General features: G+C 46.2%; 1 protein-coding gene and 1 long non-coding RNA gene across 7 annotated transcripts; one reads left to right on the top strand and one right to left on the bottom strand.

Annotated features, from left to right (window-relative positions):
- Window positions 1-876: 876 nt before the first annotated feature.
- On the bottom strand, window positions 877-27449 carry SUMF1 (sulfatase modifying factor 1). 6 transcript variants are annotated; one of them, XM_067003014.1, is made up of 9 exons: window positions 27427-27449; window positions 24841-25014; window positions 23001-23075; window positions 12982-13064; window positions 11084-11206; window positions 10274-10388; window positions 9228-9341; window positions 4570-4629; window positions 877-1671 (listed from the first exon to the last, which is right to left on the bottom strand). In XM_067003014.1, the coding sequence occupies exons 2-9, from the start codon at window positions 25012-25014 to the stop codon at window positions 1561-1563; spliced, it is 855 nt and encodes a 284-aa protein (XP_066859115.1). In that variant the 5' UTR covers window positions 27427-27449; the 3' UTR covers window positions 877-1560. The 6 variants fall into 6 exon arrangements, with proteins under 6 accessions (XP_066859115.1, XP_047927384.2, XP_066859114.1 ...); XM_048071427.2 differs by lacking the exon at window positions 27427-27449 and adding an exon at window positions 26634-26892; XM_067003013.1 differs by lacking the exon at window positions 27427-27449 and adding an exon at window positions 25393-25416.
- Window positions 17884-19514, top strand: LOC125183669 (uncharacterized). The gene is made up of 3 exons (XR_007166025.2): window positions 17884-18023; window positions 18466-18597; window positions 19270-19514. It is a non-coding gene; the product is annotated as an uncharacterized lncRNA (long non-coding RNA).

Here is a 27449-nt window from a genome sequence, read left to right as displayed (position 1 = left end):
TAAACATTTAGTAGTAGTAAAATAGCCTTTAGAATAGAAAATATTTAACATAGCTTTCAACATGGTGGTGTGTTCCCAAATCCTTTCTTTCTGCTGCCAGAGTGATATGTAGTGTCCATCCCCTCCAGAGGCTGATGCTCCTGGAAGGCGCCCCGGGTGCTCTCCAGTACTCGCCTTTCCCTGCGAAACACAGAAGCGGAGAAGTACCTGGCAAGCCACGGATGTGTAGTGACCCCCACTGAGTTTACTACAAGAAAACAGTGCTGGGAAGGGGTGGCATTAATGCAAAAATTGTGTTACACCAGCACATTTTCACTGTTGCCTCTCGAAGCATCCGACAAGACAGCCAAGATCGATCCCTTCCACACGCAGGCAGCTCAGAGGCCTGGCAGAGGTCGGCCACCCAGCTGAGACAGGACAACCCTTCTGGGACAGGGCTTACTGCAGGGCCAAGCGGGGCTGCGGTTAGCACAAGCCCTGCCCTGGCATAGCAGTGCCTCCGGCTGCCGCGGTCAGAGCGAGTGAGAGTGCAAAACACTTTGCAAAAGGTCTGAAATAGGTTCAGATCCCCAAACGAGGTAGCTGTCAGTACACCCCCTTCCTCTCCTCCCTGCTGCAATTATTCTATTAAATGAAGTTTTTGTTTGTTTTGAATAGAGAGAACAGTTTCTGAATTTCCTTTTTTAGGCCTTAGGGCTCAGTTACATTTACCCTATTTTCACTTTAGTGATCTGGTTTTCAGGTAGAGTCATTTGTCAGCCCCAGTTTCTAATGCCATTTTTGCACTTTGCAAGTCCCCCAAATAAGCCTACACCGTGTCCAAGAGAAATTCCAAGGAAGTTGCCAGTGTTTTTCCATCAGTAAGAGTCTTAAACCTAAAGAGATGCTTCATGTTTTATTCAACCATATAGATCTCTGATCATCACCGTGAGGATTACCACCCCTCACTTGCAGAAGGCACTTTCTAAAGAAGAGCAAACGCCACACCAGAAAAAACTCGTTCCTGGATCTGATTTTCAGTGCAACCAGGATGCAAGGTGAGAGCCGCACTGACTGCCCCTGTGGACAGTTGTCTGCCTTCAGTCTTCACCTCTCCTCAAACTGGTGACCGTGCCTCCGGCAAGGTCACAGAGGCAGGAACTGCTTCAAATTTCTTTTAAAGCTCTCAAATCTATAAAAGTCCTTGTTTATGGGATTTGAGTGTGGAAATTCAAACCATACATAAAACTCTCTCTTAAAGATCTTTTCCAAAGGATCTACAAAACTTAACCTTTTAAAATACAATCAGCATGGTTTTGCTCAGTTTTGCGCCAGCGTAGCTCCAGGACGCTCCCACTGAAACCAACAGCAATAAAAAGGTCGGTCGGGATAGAAATCCAGGCCAGGTTCCCCAAAGATAAATACAGGAAGCTTCCAGCGATGGTGGCTAGCGCTGGATTCCCTGCCCCACAGGAAGGTGAAGGGTTCTTCCCTTCTGTCTCAGCAGCAGGTGACGCTCCCCGCGTCTTTTCGTCCTTGGGTGCAGCGCAGCCGCTCAGTCCCAGCGCGAGAGCCCCTTTGTCACTGCAGGTCCGGCAAGGCGTCTGCCGCGCAGCGGAAGCCCAGATTTGAAGCGGAGCTGTCAGGCGTGTTCTGACTGCGGGCTGCACAACGGTACCGGTAGCAGTAGGACTGGAGAGAAAAAGGGGAAACGGTAACTTTAGAGCCCGCCACAGCTCGTGTTCCCTTAGGCAGAAGTGTTAGTGACACACCAAGACATTCCAAACGCCGCTGGAAAGACAAACGAGCTGGTACGGATCAAAATCGCTGTGCTAGAGGTAAGGGAAATGTTACTACAAAGAGACCAGCTGCAACACATACAAAGGGTAGTTTGAATGGCACAATGTCTGAAAACAGAGGACTAGGCTAATAACGTATCCTGGTCTGGGCAAAAGCTAAAATGACCATCGTCAGTGCCCTACTCTGCATCAGGGTACCAGGGGGCAACTGAAAATGAGCAGGTACCGGCACCTGTTAGAGAGAGTTTGGCTGAATGAGATGAGGAAAGAAGAAAGGAGTTACCAGAGAGAAACTTTTTCGCACCATTCCTCTGGCTAGTGTTTTTTGGATATTTGTAACGGAGATGTAAGCTGGTCTGGTGGCTGTAAAAATTATTAACACTTAGAATGAAGCCACTGCTAGAATGATGCAATTGCTTTTCAGATACTCCTAGTAAAAGCTATGAGCAGCCCTCTCCCAGAACGGGCTGCGATCACGCCGCAGCTGCCTCCAAAACCGAAGGGAGGAACCACTGCCACTTCATCTCTGCGTGCGCCAAGGGAACGACGCCGTCCGACAGCACTGGTCCTCGCACTGACGTGTGTAGGTGGGCAAGCTCAGAGCTTTCATTCTGCTGGCAGAACTTGGTGCTTCTGCGAGGGGCCAGTTAGATCAAAAACGGCACCTGAAACAATTCCGGTAAGGACCACTGCACTCATGGAACTCCAAGCCTGTACGAGTCACTTTGAGAAACGCCGTTAGCTTACAGCCAGCCGAGTGCTTTGCTGTTACTGCACCGTATCTGGCTGAGGCTCTTTGTTCCTCTCCTCCAGCTGCAAGCTCCTGGCCTCCAACAGAAATGCCGCTGTTCCTTTCCGGCTGGTTCAGCTGCATATGGTCAGGCTCCGAACCACATTTCAGGAACAGTTGAGTTAAAAGGCAGACACCCCCCCCACTCTGGGGGGCTGGGGGAGAACAGAGGGTAGTGCGTGTTTCCCCCACCCCTTTAAGTAAAAATCCCTTCAGAAATTCGGGTGTAGCTACTCCAGCAACTGTCCTTGCACAGCCACGAGGGCAGTGACAGCTCGTGGTCAGGCGGCCGTCACTGAGAAGCGCGCCGTCCCTGCAGAGGCAGCGGGTCACTGATGTTTCTCCCCACGAGCATCTCCATCTAAGGAGACATTCCAGCACCAGTTCCTCGCTCGCCCTGCTACCGACACAAAGCCGGAGAGCAGCAGCTGCCCTGAACAAGAAGGGGGCATGTTGTTGCTGTCGCACGCGGCAGAGGTCTGCCCCTGAACTTCAACAGCACGCTATTAGGATGCAGAAGCTGAACTATTTTGAAAATAAAAGTATGCGCTACATGTATGTGTAAGAAGGTACACACTTTGTCAGCTCCAAGAGGTAGAAGAGCCATGAGTCTGAACAGATTTTTAGGCAGCTAACGAAAAGCCCTTACACTAATAGTACGTGGTGATTTTTTTTTGCCTTGGTATACAGCCTAGTTTCATCACCTACAAAAAACTCTAGGACAGACTAGAATCTTCAGAAGCCTTTAAACTGGGTCGCATTATTCAGCACTGAAGATGAGTCTATTTGAGTGTTAATTTAATCAAAACTGCTAATTAACATCTGACATTGATTTCACCTAAGAAGGAAGTCAGTGTAGAAAATGGGACCTCACTGTAGGAAGATTTAATCTAATTATGAGGATTGTTTGCCAGCAGCAGGCTTTGCAAGGGAAAAAAAAAAGAACAGAACAGCTTTAATGAGAAAGGAGATGTACAGTGAGCATCTTCTCCAGTACAGTGTGAACGGAGTTTGAAACATGATTTATGTTCATGAAAGTAGCTTTGCAAAACATATCCCGTATTTTCCAGTAGAAGTTAAACCAGAAACACATGAAAGGCTGTTCCATGTGGTGGTACCCAGGCTCTCCAGAAAGGATTTCAAGTCTGCTATCATGGAAGCAGAAGCATTTAACTCCCAGCCATCCTTCTCCAAATTTATTATTTATGGAGAAGGACGTATATTATTTTCCAAAGGAAATTCTGGAAATAAGTTAGGGGTCCTCCATGATCGAAAAGTATTTTCTAGGGAGGAACAGCCTAGGAGTGGATGGAGCAGCCCCTACAGCACACTCAGAACCACGTGAGAAGTAGTGGTACTCGCCACGCTACCTTGGCTGTTCTCCCAGACACCAGGCGTGCGTTCAGACCTCACTTTGTAGGCTTCAGTTTGAGTTAAAATTTGCATCGAACAATATTTGTGCTGTTTTCCAGGCTGTCGTGCCAAGCCTGGTGACATGATAAAACGTACTGAAGTTTTTGAATTTCAGATGGTAAAAGGTCAGTTGCCTTTTACACTGAGCTCTATATTTGGCTCCATATAATACAAAGAAACATTTATCTAGAACTGGGATCTACTGAACAAGCAGTATCTTGGTCAAGTTGCTTTCAGTTTCCCATGCAACCAAAAACTCTGCAAGTCAGAGCTGAATAAGCTTCAGTTTTCCTGGGCAACAGTATCTATGCTTACTTCCTCCTTGCCACAGAGACATCTGTCTCCTTCCAGAAGGAAACTAGCACTATCTGGTGAGCACAACAAAACAAACACCTATATAGCTTTGTGCAGAACGCTTGCAGCTTGCTGGCGAGGCCTGTCTCTAGCTGCTGTCACATACTGGATGCCCTGGATACCTTCAGTTTAGTCTCATAACATCAAAAATAAGTGGAAATGGCTGGAAGGCAGAAACTGCTAACAAGCCAACGGCTGAACTGACGGATTCTGCTGCAGGCCTTCTCGCCTTACCTTGTGGCACATGTAGGATCCGCCCTTCTTCACTTTGTCGGTCCCTGAGGTGGGCCCTTTCTGTGGGGGAGACAACAGCGGTTAGCAGCCCCTCGGAGACCAGTCGCCAACTACAGGGTGAGGGTACAGAGCTGTAGGAACAGGGAGAGGGACAAGGAGCACCCGTGAGTATTCAGAGTGAACAACAAACTTCAGCCGTGTCTGAACAAGGCAGCTTGAAATGATCAGATGGTGAAGGCTTTGCAGGCAGGTGAGTAGATGTTCTCCCCCTCTGCTACTGCAAAATTTCACGTTCCAGTTGCAACCTACCTGCCACGAGCGCGTTGCCTGTTTCTGTAAAGCACCTGGTAATAGGCTGTAAAAAGCACAGTGGCAATCATGAGAGCAATCATCTCTGAAAACAGTTCTGATTTTGTAGCCTCAGACAGGTTATGTACCTTCACACACCAGCCTGCACGCTCAGGGGAAGCTGACTTGGCAGCTCCACTGCTCCGTGTCGGCTCCGCAGGGCGCTACACAAACACACCCAAGGCCCTGCCTTCATCGCCGTGCGGCCCCGTGAGCCTCTAAGAACGCAGAGCAGCTCCGTTTTTCTAAGCACAGCTATGCGGATCTGTGGCCAGTTCGAGACGAGGGGCTGCAATATCCGATGCTTGGTGTTTATTCTCTTCCCAGTCCCCAGTGCAGACTCACAACACAAGTCAGAGACTGCGCTGCGAGGCAGTCTGTAACGTCTCCCAGTCACTGGGTACTAAATTTGTTGTTATGTGGGGCTGTGACAGCTAAAAAGGTCTGCAGAAAGCACTGCACTTACGAGCAACAATTTTGTAATTGCAGGTACGTTTGCAGGGTAATGTACGTGATTTATTTAAACTGCTTATGAAATTGGCCCTAGAATTGCTTTAACAAGGTTATTTCACAATTCTTTTTCAATTCCAACTCCAAATAATGGCCCACTAGTTCAAGGAGAAAGCTGGGCTTCCTTGATAACACTCTTCTGCTAGCTAGGTGATTCTGTGATTTGACACACTTATTGCACAGGTGAGCAATTCTCCCACTGCAGTCCTTTTAGCTGTGAAATAGTTACTACTGCAGTCATCCTTAACATCAGACTGCTGCGAGACTTGGTTTCCAGTATTGATACCGAGCATTCTTACATGCTGCCTACAGTCCCTGTGCATTGAGAAACTGCTTTTAGGAAGGAGCCAAAGTGTCCTATAACGTGACAAACAAGATCAAGAAAATAAACGGTGTTTTATCAGGTAAGTGGCAAGCAAAGCCTGAAAGGTAGTACAGCCACTAAGAAGCCTCTCAACATTTACATGTATTTTTATTCTGCACATGCCTCAAGAAAAAGGCCTTGACCAATATAAAACTACACTCACTGAAGGAAATTTTCCCCTCTAACACCTCCTGAATGCAGGACTAGTTCCCCGCTAGGAAGGGGGTCCTTTGGGAGGGGATTGCACAGAGAAAAGCAGCGCCCTCAGGACGCCAGCTGCCCAGTTTGGTTACCCCTGGTCACCGCAGTCCTCCCCCCGTGGAGGCATACAGCAGCCCCCCTTCCTGCTCCTGCATTACCAGCATGGAAGTTCCAAACGCACCAACACAGGACGAGCATTCATAACACTGAGTAAGATCCACGGGGACTCCCAGAAAGCCCCGAAAGCTGATGCTGGTGCTACAGAAGCTCTCAGCTGCACCCACTGAACGTGACTGCTCTAAGAGCCTTCATGACGAAGCCTTCCCATTCTGGACCTTCAGCAGTCTCACATTTAGTGCAAAAGCTTTTATGAGAACTGGTAGGGAAAAAAAAAAAAGTTTGGCCTACTACATTGAACATCCTACAAATACGCGAGGAAAAACACACCCACGTACTGTGTCCTCTGATTTCCGTGCCTGGGTGCTCCCCCGCAGGGCAGGCACACTCCTTTTCCAAGGTCTCTGGGAACCGACTTCCAAACCTTGCCTGCAGATGCACTGAGCCCCGCTGTACGATAAGCCACGAAGAACAAGCACAATCAACTCAAACAACCTGTTAATCTCATTTTAAGGGAAGCCAGGGTACAGCCAGGCATCAGAAAACTGACCTAAAAAAAGCCGCATGAGAACAAGACAAACCAGAAAACAATGGAGCTGTTGAGCAGGATTTCCCATTAAAAACTGCAGTGCAAACACAGAGCAGTGATCTTTGCTGTTCGCTCCGAAACAGCTCCTCTGAACGAGGAGGGGTGTGCTAATTTAGGGTGAGAAGAAGGTTTGTTGTCCAGCTACACAGCTACAACTGCTGGAGCATTCAGTAAAAGTCCTATATGGTCCTATACCTGGCAAAGAGGTTTTGTTGGTTTTTTTTTTTAAACCACTGTTATAGAACGATATAAATCTAATACTTTGAGAAGACAGCAAACAACTTAAAAAACACTTTCAGATGTCCCAGTTTATTTTTTGCTCTTGGTCATTATTTGTGAATGCAAGCCAATGAATTACAGGAAAAAAGCATGCATAAAATTCCTTGTTACGCTCCTTGTTACCAACCCACAAAATAGCCAAAATCTCTCCAGTTCTAGAAGACGGAAGGTTTCAGATGTTACACTAAATGTGTTAAAAAAATAAAAAAAACCTTTCACCAAACTGACCCTCTAGAAGAACACCTCGTCTTTTAGGCAGAAGGAACGTATCCTATATATAGGTTACATTGACTTGTACTCTGGAGAGACTTAAGAGATTGGCTCTGATAGATATGGTGCTAATCATTTTTAATGACTCAGAAGATACTGCAGCCTGGCTATTTTGGGACAGCTTTTCACATTATGACATTCAGTTTCTTTATCCATTTAATCAGAAGAACTCTTTGGAATTCACTTTGGAGGGCCTGGCCTCAGACCCTAGATCCTGACACTTGGCTTCCCGATTGAAAATAACTAACAGCATCCTTATTGACACCTCCTTGTTAAATCCCTTCTGAAGCGTTCGGGAAATGTTTGTGCTGAATTTAAAAACCTAAACTTAAGAGACTGTGAGTTTGCGTAACACAGCAAAATTCTGAAGTGAAATAACTCGTTTGTCACCAGCACCTTAATTCAACACAGAACATATGCAAGGCAAGAGCTGGTGTTTGAAAGAGACGGGTGTGTATTTATACATTCAAGAGAATCCATCCAATACAGCTTTTCATTATTACTGAATTATTACAGAAATGGGTAGAAAATTTGAATGATCGTGAAATTTTCAAATTGCATCATCTGACTTATTTGTACACACTGAGAAATAGCACCTGGCGATCCCACACTGCCAAGGTTCCAAAGGAAAGGAGTGTTGCTGCCTTTTTTTTTAAACTATTGTTGAACTGCTATGCCTGCCTGCCAACAAGAAGTAAAGAATGGCCCATCCTATTTCTTTTAAATCGAGCAACAACAACAAAAAAACCTACATTCCCAACATTTCAGTTATTTGGGAAGAGATGTGTAAATATATCATCTGATGCATAGCTTAAGCCACCAGGAAGACCTGAAGGATCTTATTGGGATACAATAACTTGAAATTGGCCACAACCACTGCATAATGTTCATCATGCACCGTATGGGATTAAACAACTTTCTATTTGTTCTGGAATTATCTACTGCCAAACTTGCTTCAATACTAGGAATAAAAAACGTGATCGGTACACATCAGGTCTCCAGTTTCTCCACCAGGGTGATGAAACTGCTTGTACAGATCTAGGGCAATTTAGACCCCAAGATGAGCCCATTTTCTCATGCTGGCAACATCCTCCTGGAAGAGCAGGATGTCAGCCTCTGCTACGTACTGACCAGCAGAAAAAGTTTAACAGGCTCCTCAAGCTGCTTCCAACTGCTGACTTCTCAGACAGGGCTGTGATCACGTCCAGCGTACCAGACAAAGGCAGCGTATCACACGAGACCACAGCATGGGGATACTCAAATCCTGCAGCAACAGATAGCTCCTGCCCAGAGAGGTTTAACTCGTTTTCTCATTACAGATAACTGTGTCTGAACAAAACAAGCTCTGTGAGAATGGAGCAGTTCACTTCTCGGATTTAGTCATCCTAGATAAGTGAGAGAGAAGGGGATGTAATATTAGAGCTTGAATCTACTGAGAGATAGCGCATGAGAAACCCCACAAACAAAGCTTACCCTGCTGGGCCTCTTTCTCTGGCTGCCACAAAGAAAACAAAAGATTAACCCCATCAAAGCCCAGCACGCTACTTCTACCCATAAGCGTCAGCTTTATTACATGCCAAGTTTTAAATGAGCTAGTAGAAGGCATTAAAATAATTCAGAATGGTTTGTTCTCCACCTGGAGAAGGAATTAAATAGCGCAGCTTGTAGCAGCAAAACAACCCTCTCGCATTCTATTTATTTTTTTAAAACGTAATTCCACTGTATTGGCAAATTATTGGTCAGCTTGGAAGGATTCAACTGCTAGCCAATTGTGGAGGTTTGTCCAAGAAAATAAATAAAAAGGCACGACTACACTACTAGTGCAGTGCTGATGACTTGTGGTGTGATACTTGCTGATTCACCAGAACACAGCCCACCCCACACAGAGAGGAGCAAAGCACAGTATGACTCTAAACAGCAACCAGACCAGAGTACCAAGAGGGAGTTCTAAACCTCACATGATACCAATAAAATACTTACAGGGTTATGAGCTTCCTCTGCTGAATGATGAACAGCCCACCAGTCAGACGTCCATTCCCAGGCGTTTCCTACAATGTTGTACAAGCCATACCCATTGGGAGGAAATGCAGTGACCTGCAGAAGATAGGTAGCACAAATGCAAGTTCCTTAAACCACGCCACGTTAAATAAGGTTTTTAAACCTGAAGACCTGTCTGCTGAAGGCACGTTCATCTCTGCCAAGAACACCTGCCTTCGTATCTCAAAGCCAAACAAGCTGGTAGTGCAGAACTATAATACTTTTACATACCCCATTTAAATAAAACTGAATGAAAGAATGCACTGGTATCACCCTCTGTGTTCTCAGCACCGTGTTTCTGTGATGGCACACGGCATCTTCTCATTGGTTTTGATCCTCTAAAGAGGGGCACTGTTTGATCGCAGACCTGCACACAGCATTTGTATTCTAAACTGTGTGCTCATGCCTCTAACTTCCAGATTCCAATTCCCTTTCCCACCTAAGAAAAGCAAGAGCAGCTGTCAGCTCACACGTACAGATTTCTCCGCTGATTAAACTCTCTAGACTTATTTTGACTGCCACATAATTTATGCACAAGCTTGTCTTTAAAAATTCCACTCCATTGTTTGCCATATCGGACAGACTCAGCCTTTCCAAAAAGGGAAGTTTCATTTCTTTTAAACTATTGTACAATTTTGTAGCCTTGGGAACACCTAACCAAAAATGAGAGCTAAGAAGTTTGCTATGCCAAATGTGGAGGCAGAAAATATTTCAGCATCTTACTCAAAAGTTACTGGAGACAGGGAAAAGAGGTCAGTTTGAGAGGAACTAGAAGTTAAAACGAAGGTAATCTTTACTTTTCAATTAAACTTTTAAAAAGTGTCCCTTGGTAATACTCAAGCCTGCAGTGAAATATATTGGAACTTGAAAATATAAAGGTGAAAGAGTACAGTAATGGAAAACGTCTGCTGTTCACTGTGTTCAACACAGGCCTCAATTTTAGGAAGAAGTTTGTTTCCGTATGATAATTCACGTTGAGACACACTTACTGGTGCAGTTCCTTTGTACCCATCTTCTGCAGTGTTGTTGCTTGGGAACACTCCCTGCCAGATATTAGCATAGTGTTGGCCTTTTGGCTGAAGCTTGTTGCCCCAGGGGAAAAGCCTGTTAAAAGACAGAAAAACAGTTGTCAAACTTATCTTTTTTCCCTTCAATAAAAATAAAACACCTTAGCCACCCTTACTCTGGGGAAACTGTTTGTATTCCAGTTCAGTGTGTACCAGCATCTACCAGAATTAAAAGTTAACGAGGTTCTGCAAGGACAACATGTACACGGAGGAAGGGAAGGCAGCACTTGCCAGCGCTGCCCTGTGCAGCATGCAGTCCAGGACACAGGAGGGAGAATACACAAACTTGTTCACCTTGTCTTCCTCTTCTCTCTAAGCCCACAGACACCTAACAGGGGTATCCACTGCCCCTAAAGCTGCTGTGAAGCAACACACTTATTTACTTCTCCAGCTCTTTGGCAACTCTTTCAGCCTTGGCGCTAAGCCCCTTTTTTATCTTCCATCTCTTACGTGCGATGCCAGCAGTCCTGCGTCCTGGCATTGTCACATCTCCTCTGCTCGGCTCTTTGCATTCTTTCTCTGTTACAGACCTTGGATGACAAAACACCCCTCAGGTATTTATGGAAACCAATTTACCTAAAGGAATGTGTTCACAATAAGCCTGTGTTATATTTTCCACAGAAACACATCCTGTACAAGAGACATGCAGGGCAATAAAAAAACCTCAAGGCTTTTCCCAATCTAGTAAATATCAGTTTTACATACTACCAGAGACACATTAGTGGCATTTACCTATTCTCAAGGCCCCCTCGACAGCTGTATTCCCATTCAGCCTCGGTTGGTAATCGCTTCCCCGCCCATGTGCAAAACGCCACAGCATCGTTCCAGGAAACGTGAAGAACCGGATGATCCATTCTGGGGAACAAAACAAACGGGACAAGATCGTCAGCAGAACCGGGCAGCCTCACCGCCACACACCACAGGCACTCGATGAAATTCTGAAGAGCTGGCCACAAAGCACCGTGAGGCAGCTCACAGCCTGGCTACTCATCAGGACTGGACAAGTTACGATAGGTGAGATGAGCGTCCTTACTCCTACCAACACCATCTTTTGCAGCTCCCAACCCACGAAACAGCAAACTGCACGAGTTTAACAAAGCTTTTTTCTTTTGGTGTTTCAGGCAGCCCACAGCTTACACAAAGGCTCCTTTTGTTTCTTTCCTTTGTTCTTTTCCTTTTTGTTCTTCCCTTTGGTTTGGTTCTAGGACTGCATTCGAATCCTGGCTTCCCTTTCCACAAAGCCTGAACGAACGCCTTGTCATGAGGACCCTCCCCATCCGAGCCCCCAGCACACCAAGTCACTTCAAGAGCTGAGGGCACTGACCCAGAAGACAGCCTCAGAGGGCTTTCTATTAACTTGTCTGTTCTGCCTCATTTAACGAGCCAGTCTAGGCCTGCTCGGCCGTTGTAGTGCTTCCACACGACGAGCTCGCTAGCAGCTGTACCAGGCCAAGTTTGTACAACACCAGATTTGCGTGGCAGGTTTCCAGATCTCATGTGCTGACTGTGACCTAAATTTCTCAACCTCCCCTAACAATGCCTCCTGATACTATCTCTATTTTTGCCTCAGATAAGTCTTTCATTGCCCTTGGAGAAACGACAACGGACTTGTTACCAAGCCGTGCAGGCAGCAGATGATGTTACACTAACACGACCCTGTCCTTAAGGGACTCCGAAACATGCCAGTATCTACTAGATCTAGGCTAGGGAGGCTGGCTATTTCCAGCAGCGGGTTAGGAACTTTAACTAGGGAAGCAGTTAGCGTCAACTTCGTTGTCACCCGCCTAGTGAAAGGCGTGCAATATATATACGAGGTCCCAAACGAGGACAGTCACATCCAAGCACACAGTAACGTGCACAACTGCAGCAATGGCTCTCAACATGTGCAGCCCAGAGCTACTTCTGCAGCGTCTGCCTAAACTACCTGAGAAAAAATGGAGCCTTTTCATTTTCTAGGCATAGAATTCATTCTACTTCTTAACCAGAAGCGATTGTATAAAATATCGATTAGCAGGTCTCTGAGTTAACATTAGCAAGGCACGGCACTCACTGTAGGCTGCTCGGAGTACATTTTTCCCAAAGCATTTAGCTTCCAGATAAAGTAACAACTGATTCTGCATGATAATCAGCCCACAAAGTCAGAATACATTAAAAACACAGAACTCTTTAGTCATCTGCTGCCAGAAAGACAGGCCTCTGAATCCCAGATGGAAGACACTACACGCACTGCTCAAGTGTGCACGCAGCTAGCAGTTGCTCTTCACCTCCACAACCAGATTTGCACTGAATATTCCAAACAAACCCTTAAAAGATCAACTCTTCTACTCATATTTATGTACCAGCAGTGGAACACACACACTGAAGCACATTTCAGTATGGTCTCTTTTACCCTGGGGTGGAAAGTAATTACAGATATGCTTGAAATACTGCTGGGACATTAGCCCTACAGCCACTGAATGCTGCACACAGTGCACTGGAGGAACTGAAAACGGCCACAGGAGCAGCAGCAAGCAAGTAACTAATCAAAACCCTTTGTTGCATCTTGGTTCTTGGCGCATGTGTACAGGTTTATTTACAACAAGCATTATTTATATATTTATATTATAATTGAACGGCCATTTACAACTTACCTGCTGACGATATTGGAGTCAGGCCCCTCGGGGTGCTTCCAGTTGGCCCCCTTCACAGGCAGCCACCAGGGAGCAGCTGCAACCTGAAAAGGGACAAGAATGGCCAGAGAAGACCACGTGAATACCCAGCTACAGGTTATTCTGAAACCAACACAACGTGGCAGCTGGCCGCAAAGCTTTAACTCACAGCTCGAGGCTCTGCCTGTAGCTAACTGACCCATTACATCCCGAATCATCCCCGATGAACCAGGCTGATCACTTGATCCATATTACAGTGACACTGGCCAGGAAATAGCCGAAGGTATGGAAAAACACAAAGAAAACACCACCCAAAAACAAGGGGGAGGGAGACCAAATGCTGAGCATACTGAAACAAGGGAGAGGGAGACCAAATGCTGAGCATACTGTCCTCTGGCTGCCTCTCCTTCCCTTCCAGATTTTCTCACCTGCAGGTCTGACACAAGCCAAGGCTTGTTCCGTTGGAAGGCAACGTCTTCAGCGCACTACCTGTGGTGGACCACACTGTCCTCTCAGAAATTCAAGTGTAATTCTTCACATCTGAAAGCCTACGTCAAGTACATCTCAGGTGGCGGTGCATGAAAGAGTTCATCTAGAGCATTACAGTTGTACTTGGGCCTTTCACAACATTACATGCACCGTGCATTTAAACCACTTAGCATCCTGGCTGCTTTTGGTCTGGCACATACTGCAGAGATTATAGAGGACAGCTTTGGCCTTGAGAGGGTATTCATCTCAATTATTTGCTCCCTGGAGTCAGTGTTTTGGAATAACTAAAACAAAATCCTGATGACATCCTTTAACTAGGGTCAAAAACACGCATCTTGCGACACATTTGCTTTCCAGCTATTTTAACTCAGTAAGCTGAGTCTGAATTCTTGGCTATCAGCCTCCAGAAGGTGGAGACAGAGGTGACACAGAAGTGAAACTTTTTTTTTTTTTTACAAAAAAAAAAAAAAAGTTGTCTGCTGAAGATCTCCTTGCAAACAGATTATTGTGTAACAATGTAAACAGAGGGCGTCACTAACCAAAAGTCTCAGATTTGGTTTTGCAAAGCCAAGGAAGTATTCGTTAAGAATTTCTTCTATTGTGCTTACTTCCAAGCTGAGAAGGTCATTGCACAGCACATTTAACTCTTGACTTCTAGGAGGAGGCTTCATTCTTCAACAGTGAAGAGCATTGAACATAATTATTTGTGTTAGAGAACCAGGAGTCATCTCCGACATACATTAGTTAAGAAAAAGTCTCGTCCAAACCTCAGATCTCTCACTTCAATGTTTCAACAGAAAAAAAACCATGAAGTGCCTAGGAAATAGAAGTGCTACTAATACACACACACACAGAGCACCTTATTTTTCAAACATGCAATCCAGTCTACACTAAAAATAGCTCCCACGGCAGCTTTTCCCCCTCCTCCTATTGTCACAGGACGGTTTGCCCCCAGCAGATGCCTGGGTACCTTACCTGAAGGCTGGTTGTTGTCAATCAATGGCAATCCTGGACTGAAGTATTTGCTCTCACTAGAAACTCCTGCTTTGTTACTGAGCATTCTAACCCAAGGATGGGATTTCCGTTCAGCTGAGATCCTCTCATAGCACTATCCTAAAGCCTCAGAATGGCCAAGCTGCTAAACAGATGCTGCAGTTAATAGGCTTCGAACTAGGCTGATTTAACCAATTCCCTGTATATTATGAGGTTTAATCTACACTCAAGACACGACAGAAATCTGAAGCCAGAATCTGACATCTCTTAACGGAAAATAAGAGAGCCACAGCACTATTTGGTAGATGTTCATGTTGAATATGAAATATCAGCAGTAAAATTTTATCCTGATAGTTATTAAACACAAGTTTTGTGTTTTGGGGTGTTATTTTTTTTCAAATTACACTTCTAGTTTAGGGGAAAAATCTCTGCAAGAGACTGCAAAGACTTACACTTTAGAAGACTAATTATGGAAAACATTTTCATTATGCAAAAGAAAAAGCAGATGCTTTCAATCAAAACGGTTTATTTTAAACCGAGGAAAATATAGTCTCTCCGCTTGAGAGCACTACGCGTGCAGATCTTGTTTCTGGCTCTGATGAACTGAACGCCAAATGGCTGCCAGTCTTTGCAGAACACCCAGATCTTTAGAGAAGTTACACACACAGTACTAGGACACCGACAGCAGTGACAGACTACATACAGACTGCAATAATTAATTGGGAACTAATTTAAGTCAGCCACCAACAGCACTGAGTGCGCACCAGGATGCTCCTTCCCAAAGAGGAAGTCACATACCTGAGATGTACAGTCCTTTCAAAAACTTCTCACAAGTCTTTAAAGCTTTTAATTGCTCTAAATCTAATTAGCAGGAAAGCTAATTAGACATAGATATTACAACATCACATTTAGTACAGCAAAGCCCTCCCTTGCCACTAATGAGCTTAGTTACTTCCCTAACGCTGGGCGTTCTCACGCCTCACTCCTAAACACGGGTTCTGGAGACTGGCAGCAGAGCCACTTTGTGCAAACAGCAGCATATGCTGCTGAATAGATCCTGAAGAGATGCTAAATTAGAAAAAAAAAATGGAGCAGAGATCCTTTTCTAGCTCTTTACTGCGTAGCCTATCACTTGTGAGAGAATTGGTTAAACAGAGCAGCTCTGCAAACGTTACACAACTGCCTCAACGCAGACGGAAAGGCAGCTCCAGGAGCAAACCACGCTTCAGAGGCAGAGCAGCTCACTGCTTGGTTTGGTCTGACCCAGCCGAAAACTTGGGATTATCCAGCTCTCTGCTTCAGGATTAAACTTGAAGGACTCCCTGCTCTGCTTGTCACAGACCCTTAGCACTGAAGAAGCGAGAGCCTCTAGGATTACACACCGTGAAGGTACCTCAACAGTTAACTCCAACCTACGAGCTTTCCGCTCAAATGAAGCAATTTGCACAGCTGAAGCCTTTACTCCCACCAGCAGCTTGCATAAAATTCGAGAAGTTTTAAGTATTCAATTTTCTTATCAAGGTAGGCTGGGATATCCTAACTTTAATTGTTCCATTAACTGCTGGTTTTAAGATTTTTAGACTACTTTGCAATTATCTTGAAGAAAAATCCTTCCTAAATACACACAGAAGAAAAAAAAAGGATAGGGAACCATCAGGAAAGTCGGTTCCATCATCAGCATTATACCATGCTACTGGCACTGCAAAAGCAGTAGGGAAATGTCCTTAAAATAAAAAAAAAAAAAAATAAATACAGAGAAAGAACTCAACTGAGCAGCTAATTCGGGGTCTAATTCCACTTCTCACACTCAGTCACTCACTTGAAATAGCGACGCTGCAGCTTTCAACACGAAGTCAGACCCAAACGATCATGAGAAATTCATGCTCTTGTCCAGATATGCAGCACCAAACCTTTTTGATATGCTGCAGCATTACAATATTAGTTTCACGTGATAAGGCCTGCATTCACTAAGCAGCATACACCAGGCCAAGATGTGTACCTGAACAACCAACGGCTACTTCACAGCGACAACGTCAGCAATTCAGGAAATCAACTGAAGCTGACTTTCTGATTGAAGAAAAGTCTGTAAAACACTTTAATAATCATTTATTAAAGGGTGGCTTGATAAAAAGACACATCAGTTTCAGAAGGTGAATTAACAGATAGCAGTTAAGTCTGGCTGTGTTAATCACCGTATGTCTTTAATTTGCAAAACATCCTCTCGGCTGCAAAAGCAACGTGTGCATAGGCTGGAGGCAGGTAAGTTCTGAAGCATTATCTCTGGGAAATACACCCAATGGACACCCTCATTGCTGTCAGATAAAAGTACTTCTTTAGTAAAGAATATCGTTTTTGGATGAGATTTTACCTTATCCACGTAAGGCAGATACACAGACATCTCTGTCAACTTTTCCTCCTCTAAGCCATATTCTAAACCTTGAATAGCTGATTCATGAACTACTGAAGGAAAAAAATAGAACCTTTAACATTTTCAGTAGGGCAAGGAGTTTAAGAAATAAAAATAAATATTGCACAGCAGATGAGCCACTGGCATTTTCCCTTCAGAAACCACAGGTATCGTATTAGGCTGGGTCCTGGTCATAAGCAACTTTATGTTTATTCTTCTGTATAGTATTAGTGTATCTTCCTAATGTCTCCCAAAAATGCCTTCCGTGGCTGAGAGCAGAGCAGAGACCTTCCTGCCACCTCCTGCACTGTGGCGCCTCCTTCCCCGTGCACTGACAGCTGCCGGCAGAGCTGCCTGTGGGCCCAGCAGCTCAGTCCAGCACGGGGACGAGGATTCAGTGATCCCAGACCCAGCAAGCAGCAGATATTCGGGGTGCTGAGTTAGCACAGCCCCACTCCTGGGGCTGACGTGGACCCCGTGGCATGCTGGCTGCTTGCTCGCACCTACTTCAAGCCCACGGTCAGCGGGGGATCAGCGGGGGGCACGAAGCACAGCCCCCTACCCACTCAGCTTTGTGGTCAAACTGAGAACACGCCATTCGAAGAGGGATGGCTCTGAGCGAGCCGGAGCCGTGCAGCTGCTCCCCTCGGCGCCACAGCCCTTTTCCAGGCGCAAGGAGAAGCCCCGCAGCAGCGGCACGCCGCCCGCGCACCTCGGCCCGCAGCGCTGCCTCTCCCTGCCACCAGCGCGCTGCAAAGGGCACGAGCGTGACCTACTTCTGTGGCGCTCCTCATCCCCATGGCGACTGGCCTGTGTTTAAGTTGGAACAGCTGGAACTGAGGCAGGGAGACGTCGCAATGTAAATAGTGGGAGCGCGAGCAGGCTCCGGGGCTCGGCGCGAAGAACGGGTCCCTTGGAGCTGGTTATCGGGGTCGCCAGGGCAGCTGCAGAGGGGACTGCAATCTGCACACGCAGCTGTAACTCGTATTTGCTCTCGAAAATACTCTGCAACAGAGCAAACATTCTGTAATTATGTACGTAAGCTGAACTGCAACGTGATTGCCAAGTTCTCCACCAAACCAGTAATTAAGAACGCTGAAACAGCAGCGAAGCAGAGAGCTGGGGTAACCCCCCGGTAACTACCACTGGATCTCACCACCTCCTGCAGTGCTACAGGTCTCGTGCTATTTAGTACATCAGTTAAAGGTTCCTGCCCACAAAAGCTCTAATTACAGAAGAATTACAGAAGAATCTGTTTCGCTCTTATTTTCTGACTTCTGGCCTCCCTCATTAGCTCAGAAATGAAAGCAGTAAGGATTTTTGTTCAATATTAGATAATATTTTGTTTTAATATCACCATTAATATTATAGATATTGCTTGCCTTAAGTCCCAATACTTGTGAGTAGTTTGAGATTGCTGTACTGCAAAAATGAAATGTGGCAGCTTTATAGAATTAGAATAAATAGAGTTTAAGTTACAGAAAGGATTTCATATTTAATTGAAAATGAGCCCTTTACTTTTATGAAGAGACATTTTCCTTCACATGAGGAAAGGTCGTTGAATCTCCTTCAAACAGGGTTATACTTCACAGCTGTGTGAGTCCTCCAAGAAAAATAGCCAGAACTATTTGATGCTAAAATCCAGCAAGATTCATTAAGTGCAAGTTTTGGAATCCAGAGAAGCTTCTTTTAAGGAACTGATATTCCTGGTGAGTTCCATCTTTGGAAGTTTATTTTTCAGCCAACATCTAAATCTGCACTCAAGCTAGTCATTTTTTCCAATAACCAAATGAATATGAGCTTTAAGAATGAGGCATGCACGGATACACCTCCAGCCTGAGGCACAGGCAATGCCCCACTTTACAGGGGTAGTTTACACCAATAAATACAGACCAATATTAGCAGTAATTTCCAGTGAGAGCTGCCTGTTGCACATCTCTTAGTCCCAGAAGTGAATGGCATAAGAAAATAGAGATCAACATTTCAACAGCTCCACGTGGAGATTTTTTGAAGCACTGGGGGCTGCAAGAAACAAGCTCACCCACCTCCTCCTTTGGTTTCAGTTTCCTCTGAAAGGCCTCTGAAAGAGCAAGAGCCGAGCCTAGTAGAGGCAAAATTTGCTCTTGAAGTACCAAAGTGTTTGTCAGCTTCTGCTTATGCAGAATATATGCTGACATTTCAACAGTACCAGAAAGTACCAATAACCTACCCAATAAACCACCTGCTCTCCCCAAGCCACAGATCAGCTAGTTACACGCTGACAGAAGGCACATTTTTCACAGTAACTGTTGCAAATGCTAAGACCCCTGTCCTGCAAACAGGAGCATTTCAAATTAGTGAGATGACCGATGTGAAATGCACAATGCTTTCACCGTTTTCAGAATGGGACTCAGGACCTTTGAGTTACAAGCTAGAGGAATTGCTCTAAGTAAGTCCATTTGCACAGCTCAGGACTCCTGAACAGGTTTCCGTACAAACGAGGGTGAACCCAGCATCCAGTAGCTCTGGACCGACCCGAACTCCAGTTTAATAACGCTTGCTCAAGTCTGCCAGTCAACTGACTTCACTGCATTCTGGGATTAAAATTGAACACCTCCCAAAAATAAATTATGGCTGCAGGTTTGCATGCTCCCGGTCTCTTCATTGCAAAGTCTGTCTGGCCTAGAAGCAAAAATTAATTTTGCTGTCTTCCACAAGCCAAGGATAAAAACGTTCCCACAACTCTCCAGTGAGCAAATTTGACTTATGCTAAACAGCAGCCTCGGTAAGTGCTGTTCTGTTTGCCTTTTTCATGGTGGCCGCACAGCAGCAAAAACTCTTGCAGTTATTTGTAAGAGCTCTTCAACCCCTCCTTGGCAAGTACACCTCAGTGCCTCCTCATTTCACAGACACAGCCCGCATGCTCTCTGCTCTGGGATATGTTATGACGGCATACAAGTGGAATAATAGCACTGGCCATGCATTTCCCCTCTCCGCTTCCTCCTCAACTCAGCCAGGGAAATAAGCGGTCAGGCAAGGAGTCTCATCACAGAATAAGAACAGCAAAACCTCTAAGTGCTGAGGGTGTTTTCCACCCATCTTCCCAACCCCCTCCCAAAAAGAAGGAAAGGAAAAAACCCCTCTGACTGCCAACCCATCGGCAATTCTAGCCTGTTACATCTATGACATGAGAGCCAAGCATCCAAGAAAGGCCACAAGTAATTAACAGCTGCTTTTAACCTGCAAGTCTAAGAAAAGATTTTAATGTTAAGCTATCAAAACTAGTAGGCCCACACAAGAAGCTTCAGTTCTGAAGAACCTTCCCCCATACCCCTAGAAAGTCTTTTTTTTTTTTTTTAATTTGAAGAAGTCCTTGCCAGTTCCACCAGCATCCCCTTCATCCGCTACAGTGCTAAATTCCCACTCTCTGCCACGTTAACACAGCAAACGTAGAAGCCAAAATGAAAACTCAAGTCTCCAGAAATCTAGAACAATTCCGTTTTTGGCTGCTACACCCCTTTTTACTGTTTCCTTCCAGAGGAGGATTAGGTCCCACCTACATTCCGGCAGCAGCAGATATCTGGGAGACCACCTCACCTCCAGGAAACGCACACCCAGAGCTCCAACAATTATTCTATGTGCTAAGCTGTTTGCTCCTGCACTAGCTTTCACCAGCCCCACCTCTGTTCTAGTTTAGCTGTCTGCTTCCTTTCAGGGCCTGTGACAAATTTGTCCAGCTTAAGAGTTGGAGAAGCCAAAGCAGCCAGAGAGAACAAAACCCCCAGACACCCCCCCACCCCCCCACGTGCCTCACTCTTTATAGGAGCTGCTGTACACCAGTTGGGTCAGCATCTTCACTTCCATCTTTCCTCAGTTCTTCACTATGTATGAAATAAGATTTGCAAAACGCATTCCTATTGCTCTTCCCGTGTCCATCTGCACTTAGCCCCACTGTGCTTCCACGGGAGAAAAGCCTCCAACCACATCCAGGTTATGAGCACAAAGCAGCACAGTCATTTCCCCCATCAGCTCGGTGTGGGTTTGTTTCAGTACCAGTAACACACAAATATTTGTATCTTATTTCTCCCGGTGATAGCTACGGTTCAGGAAGGTACATACCACAAGCTAAGGTATCAGTTGACTCAGGTACACACTGACAAACGAGCCTTACTCTTCTCTGTTACTGATCATCACGATCTGTTGATGCAGACCAACTTCACGCTATTTATACTTCCACTAATTACATTTTAACAGCTATGCTGCAGCAGCCAAGTTTTAAAATATGTTCACTTTTTTTTGTAAATATTTGAATAGCGTTAGATTTCTTCCGCCATTTTTCCTCCGGCAGGGGCTAGTAAGATTTAAACATTTCAGGCAATCTAACAAGCTAGAAATTACCAGTTTGGCGTTTGGCTGTTTTGTTGTTTTTTTTTTCTATTTAAGCTTGCAGACCCCAGGAAGGATTTGCTTTCACGGAGCCCTTGAAAACCCCCCACTATAGCTGGAAAGCTTCCGTGTTTTATCAGTAAGAAGTTTCCTGCAAGTTGTCTGTAGCAACTTGTTTCTTGAAAGCACAACCTATAGAAAGCTACCAATTCTGCCTCCAGAGAATCTGGAGGTTTGAGAAGCCGACTGCATCACATTCTAACAGTGCACCTCAGAGCTAAGGTCTGCACAGTGCTCTCAAGTTATAATCTCTCATAGAAAACACATCCTAGAACAAGACGACACAGCTGTGACAGGCAGGAGCCCATACAAAGTGCTAAGCCAGGTGTTCAGACATCAGAGGTCTCCCTCCAGCTCCACGGCTACCTGTCCTCCGACCCCTTCTCCTGGTAACAGAGGTGCCGGACTTACTCCTTCACCTTCTCACAATATTACAACGTTACAGGACGTAAGTCTGACCCCAGGGACAGCACAAAGTGCCAAACTAGAAGGCAGGCAGTGTTCTCAGAGCACTTAACCAAACAATCAGTACAGTCTTTCTCCAGGTCTATCCCAAAGACGCTCTTTATGCCAGTACCTCCCAAAATGACCTAATAAGAAATATGGAAAAACAGAGCAAAAGGACAGTCACTCTAAGTTCACATTTAACAAATACAGAAAAGCTTCGTAAATAAAAGCAGCCAAAGAGACCAATTTGGGCTCCATTCCAGCCTTCTGGCATAATGCTGCTTCTGTGAGCATTACAGCCAAATTTTAAAGTATTGGCTGACACACCCAGGAAAGCGGCTCCCAGCACCGTATTTGTTTATACAAGTAGCCAAGACTGAACTTACGCTAGAACTCCGTTCAAATAAGAAATAGCCTGCTGTAGAGATTTCTGCCTCACAGAACCAAGGCAGAAAAAAGAATGCCTCTAATACTGACAGCTGGATTTTCTGTGGTGAAGATGTGATGATCCCAGCTACATTTATACTTCCTTCAACATCGGTTATGCTAGTATTTGGCAAGTCCATTTTAGTCTTCTTAGACCTCACAACACGCAAATGCTTATTTTGAATTAGAAGATACAAAATGTTCTCATAATCTTTCTTTCCTTGCAGTAGGAAACCAAACCCCACATTTTTGCCGGTCATTTACCGCACATACTCACATGGAGGTTTCAAGAAATCGTATCAGGCTGTCCCTTTTACCTAACGTAAAATTCAAACCCTAAAGTTTCCCCCCCCCTCCACAAAAAGAACATCATTTATATAGAACTATGAACGTTCATTACTCAAAGTTACTGCACCATGCACTTGCAAGAAAAATTCTATCATTTTGGTGAAAATGACGAACTACCAAAACCCAGGTATTCCCAGTTGTTTGTCTGAATAAACACTAACACCCCCTAAACTCTTCAACTTGTACCTTGGATCAAACAGCGTGCATAAGTAAAACCCAACGAAGAAATAATTTATTCTCAAACTGTTCCACCTCTCTCTTTGCATACCTAGAGATAAGAGGAAGACCAGAGACCAGGCTGCTGATCCCCCATACCCCAGGAAATCCAGTACTTTAGGCCAAACGCTTCTCCACATTTTTGTCAATAGCTTTGGAAAAGATCATGCAATTTAGATATTATGGCCATTATCGCTAACACGTCTACCCAGTGACTTCCAAGCAAGTTTTACCCTGCCATGTTACTCACTGCCTGATGGATTTCAGACTTCACTTCTTCACTCAGCATTCCCTCGAACACAAAGGAATCGCCAAATTTCTCTGCCTAGAGAAAGAACAAAAAATTGATCACATTATCAAAGGAACATCCTTAAAATGCCAGTCGCATTCACAGCTTTATTCTACCAAGAATAAGGAAATCCTAACAGTAATTTTGAGTTTGCTTTTAAAGAAGCTGATTTGGAATCAAAGGGAAGGCATTTATCTCAGGATGTCATTGATCTTAACAGCCACTGGCCAGATGACAGCTCACAGAGCTTCTGCAAATACCTGCAAAACTGTTCAAGAAGCACATTTTGAAAAGAAGGATCCCATTCATCAAATTGCAAGAAGTTTTAGCATCTGACTAATCTTTACACATTTGGTTTTTATAAATTTAAGAGAAAAAAAAAAAAGTCTTTTTCCTCTTGCCCAACGTAAAAGAGCCAAAGAGGCAAACAGGTTTAGCAACTGAAGGACCTAAGCTTTCAGTCTGACAGAGAGCCACCGTCAAGAGCTTTGCTCCCCGCACCCTTAAAAAATTTAAAAAAGAAAATATTTCTGGTTCAACAAGATATCTGCACATCTGAAGATTTTCTTCTTCAGCTATTTACTTCCACATTTCATTGTCATTAGAGCTCAGTCTAGACTTCTATTAAAGAAAACCAGGAAGTAGGTTGGCTGTTTACTCTCAGTACGCAGGTAACGCGGACATTATTTAAATGCACAAAAAAACCCAGCTTGTCTGCATTACAAAAAAAAATAAAAAAGCTGCAGAATCAGTGCTGATTTTTCCTAACTCTGAGTTTATTTTTCTCAAACGCAGCGTGTGATGGGGTGAAAGGAGAAAGGGCAAGTGGAGCAGGCAGCAACACTCAGCACTTCCAGCTGAGGCAGCGCTCCATTCAAATACCTCCGCACACGCACACGTGCTCCTTCCAGAAGCTGCGTGCAACAAGTCCATCCTGTTCAAACTCAAAATCGTTAAGCAGCCTTTTCCATAATTAAGCTAAGAACTTAGAATACAAAACTTGCCATAGATAAAAGAAGCCCTTCATCCATCCAGAACGATCCTGTCTTCCAAATGAGAACCAGTTTATCAAGTGAATTCACAAAGTGTCTCCTTTGAGACCTGATCGCTTCCAATGCCTCTGTTTGCCTAAAAGGCTTGTCAGGGCTTTCTGAAAGCTGCATAGGAACAGTTAACTGTCAGGATCAGAGCCTCAGGCACAGGTGGCTTCTTTCTTCAAAGAGTCTTAGCACATTCTTTCTGAGTCCATTGTTCCCAGAAACGCGCAGAACACTGTTACTATACTTGCATCTTCTTTAGGCAGCAGGGCTTTCTATTGCTCAGCTTATTATCGAGTAGCTGCACTGAATTAGACTACAGAATCCTCAACTATCACAAAATTTTTCAAATCCCTTCGCTCCTGCTCTTCTAAATTAAGGAAAAAAAAAAACCTAACAGCATTGTTGTACTAGTACAAAGATGTCCTAGGACCCAAAGGTCAAGGAAATAAATAAATCCGCGTGGACGTCTTCAGCCACCTGTTAACTTAACCCACGCTGCCTCAGTCACACTGCAGGGAAGGTTTTTAGTTCACAGATCAAGACACTTGCTAAAAGTAACAGTAAGTATCTATCCGAATGCCCTTCCAGACTCCTGGGCAGCAAGGCAAGACAATTTGGTCTCTCCACTACTTACATCCAAACCACTCTAGCATGCAAATTCCAATCAAATACCACACTGTGAGGGCCTACAAAAAGGGTACGTTTTAGCGTGGATTTTGCCATCATCAATGATGACAGAAGACGAAACCCCTCCGCCTTACCTCTGTGAGGTACCCGGTAGCATTCACGAACCTCTCGAACTCCTCGTTGCTGACCTCGTGCCGGTCCATGTAGAAGCCGTTAACGCGCACTCTCCTGGCAGGCCACTCTCCATCCTGCCGGATCTCCGGCTCGTCGGTGCCCATCGTGAACTCTCCTCCCGGAATAGCCACCATCTGCAGAGGAAGCAGTCAACACCAAACAGGTTACAAAAATTAAAGACTGACAAGTCTCTCATCGGTCTTACTGCCCCGTTCCCTCATCTTTGAAGGTGCTCTTGGCTTGCAGCAGCGCTTAACCGACGGATGAAAACAGCACAGCAAGGTAACGACATTGACATCACGATCCCCACCCGCCCAGAAAATAACACAAAGCAGAACTTAAATCGAGAGCAAAAACTTTCTTAAACTTAAAACGACCTTAAACTTTAACTGTTTCAGTAAGATGTATTCCCTTTAAGGCTTCAGCCAACTTCCAGGGAACCAAAACACGTTTCCCCTCTGCCTTAGAGGGTTCTTCCTAGGAAGACAAAGGCCCTGAAGGCCTTGCCATACCTCACTGTGCGCTTCCTGAGACCCCGCTGAAGAGCGCAGGCTGAGCAAACCATTCCTCACCCAACAGCTGTTCTCCCAAAAAAACAGGAGCTGCCACGATCCCTGCTCAGGAGCCTGTGCTGGAAGCACAAACGACAGCTCAGGCTCCTTAAAACCTTCCCAGCTGGCAGGCGACGTTTCAAGGGCTAACGCCACCCAAGAGCTACTTCACCGAGAAGCCACCCGACTCCTCACCAGCCAACGAATGCAGTAGGGAAGAAAACTCCCTCTGCTTCGTTCTCAGTATTCCCAAAGTACCCTCAGTCCCAAACTCACACTGAACTCAGCCACCTCCCTCTGCTGGCAGCGGATCAGAGGCCTGTGCGTGGGCGAGCACCAGGAAATCCTGTCAGCACTGACAGAGGCGTCCCTTAGGGGAATAACCCAGCGTGCATGATGCCCCAGCACACGCTGACAGGGCGCATGCCCGTCTGTGCCACACACTGCTCTTACAAGGGATTCGAGGAGGTGAGGCAGTGACAGAAAGCAAAGCGAGTACTGCTCGTTCTGAGGGACAGCAGCACTTGGTGCGAGATCCTGACGTTTGGTACGTCAGAAATGCAGGTCTCATAACAGAACTACTCCACGAGGAAAGTTCCCAGTGTAGCATGGTCCTAACGCTACTCCACAAGTGTCATCTCAGTTCTGGCAAAAAAAAAAGAAGGCTAAAAAAGAACCTCAAAAAGAAGAACCTCTTTCCAATCCGCCGTAGCTAAAACAACTCCTGGAAGCGGTCCTCAAAGCAAGACTGAAAACTCACTCGGGAAGCGCTGTCTGAAACCATACGAAAAATTAACTCTCGCTGTGCAGCCTGGCGTTCATTTCCAAACCCTGAAACATCCTGACATTGCCAGGCAGGAACCCTGACAGCCTGCCGGGCGGATTCAGCTGGGAACGCCCCGAGGCTTCCTGACGAGCACCTGCATCCCAGCAGCAGCACCTGGCTTGTGCGCGCAGCTCCGTGTGCTCAGAGGCCCGCTCCGGCAGCGGGGCCCGCAGCGCTGCGGGGCAGCCCCGCTACCACCGGCCTTGCGGTTCCCAGGAGGCGGCGGCACCGCCGCACCCGGCTGCTGCCGAGGCCGGGCCCGATTCCCCTCGCTTCCAGCTGACCGCAGCCGGGTGCCGCCGTGAGCGCGGTGCAGGCGAGCTGCGGCCGGCCCTCCGGCTGCCCCCCCGCACTCCCCGCTCCCCCCGCCGCTCACCGGCCCGCTCCTGCCGCTGCCGCCGCCCGCTGCTGCCGCCACGTAGCGCCGCGCCGCCGCCTCCCGCCCGCCGCCGCGGCCGGCCCCGCAGCCGCAGGCCCCGCTGGGAGCCGGAGCCGGATCCGAATCCGGATTCGAATCCGGATCCGGGTCCGTCCCTGCCGCCAGCAGCAGGGTCAGGGCCAGGAAGAGGGGCAGCGCCCCATAGCCGCAGGGCGCAGCCATGTTGGGCGGCGTCACGTGCTGCCGCGGTCACGTGGCGGCGGCGCCTTAAAGGGGCCGCGCCTGGCTCCCGGTGTTCTCCCCCTCCGCCTGGGGGCTGCCAGGGGCCGCCTCGGGGCGGGGGGCGCCCGGCTTCTCCTTGCTTCTTCCTGGGGTCACCGCAGTTCTTGGAGAGTTTGGCGCTCCGCCACGTAACTCTTTACGCTGTGGGGAGGTTTCTGCTCAGGTCTGCGCAGAACGGACCCGCTGGGTCCCCGCCACGCTGGAAGAAACTTTCACTCTGTGGGACACCAGATCCCTGCACGTAACTGCACAGATTAGGACATGGCAGCTAAAAGAAGTACGGGCAGAGCGAAGGGGACTCCTGTCTTGTTTTCTCTTACACTAGTACTGCAACTAGTAAGCAACACTACCCAACAGCGTGGGCTGTATGACATTGTAGCGTGTGCTGGCATCACAGCGCTGGGCACCTTCGCAGGCGTGCGTTCCCAGCAGCTATCAGCAGTCCCTTTTGCCCCGTGATGCACTTAGAAAATCAAAAAAAACAAGCGCTCACAAACTTGATAATAACCTGCCCGCATCAGAGCCATGAGG

This window comes from Anser cygnoides, chromosome 10 (genome assembly GCF_040182565.1).
Source record: "Anser cygnoides isolate HZ-2024a breed goose chromosome 10, Taihu_goose_T2T_genome, whole genome shotgun sequence".
NCBI lineage: Eukaryota > Metazoa > Chordata > Aves > Anseriformes > Anatidae > Anser > Anser cygnoides.
This window is presented reverse-complemented; position numbering and strand designations above follow the sequence as displayed.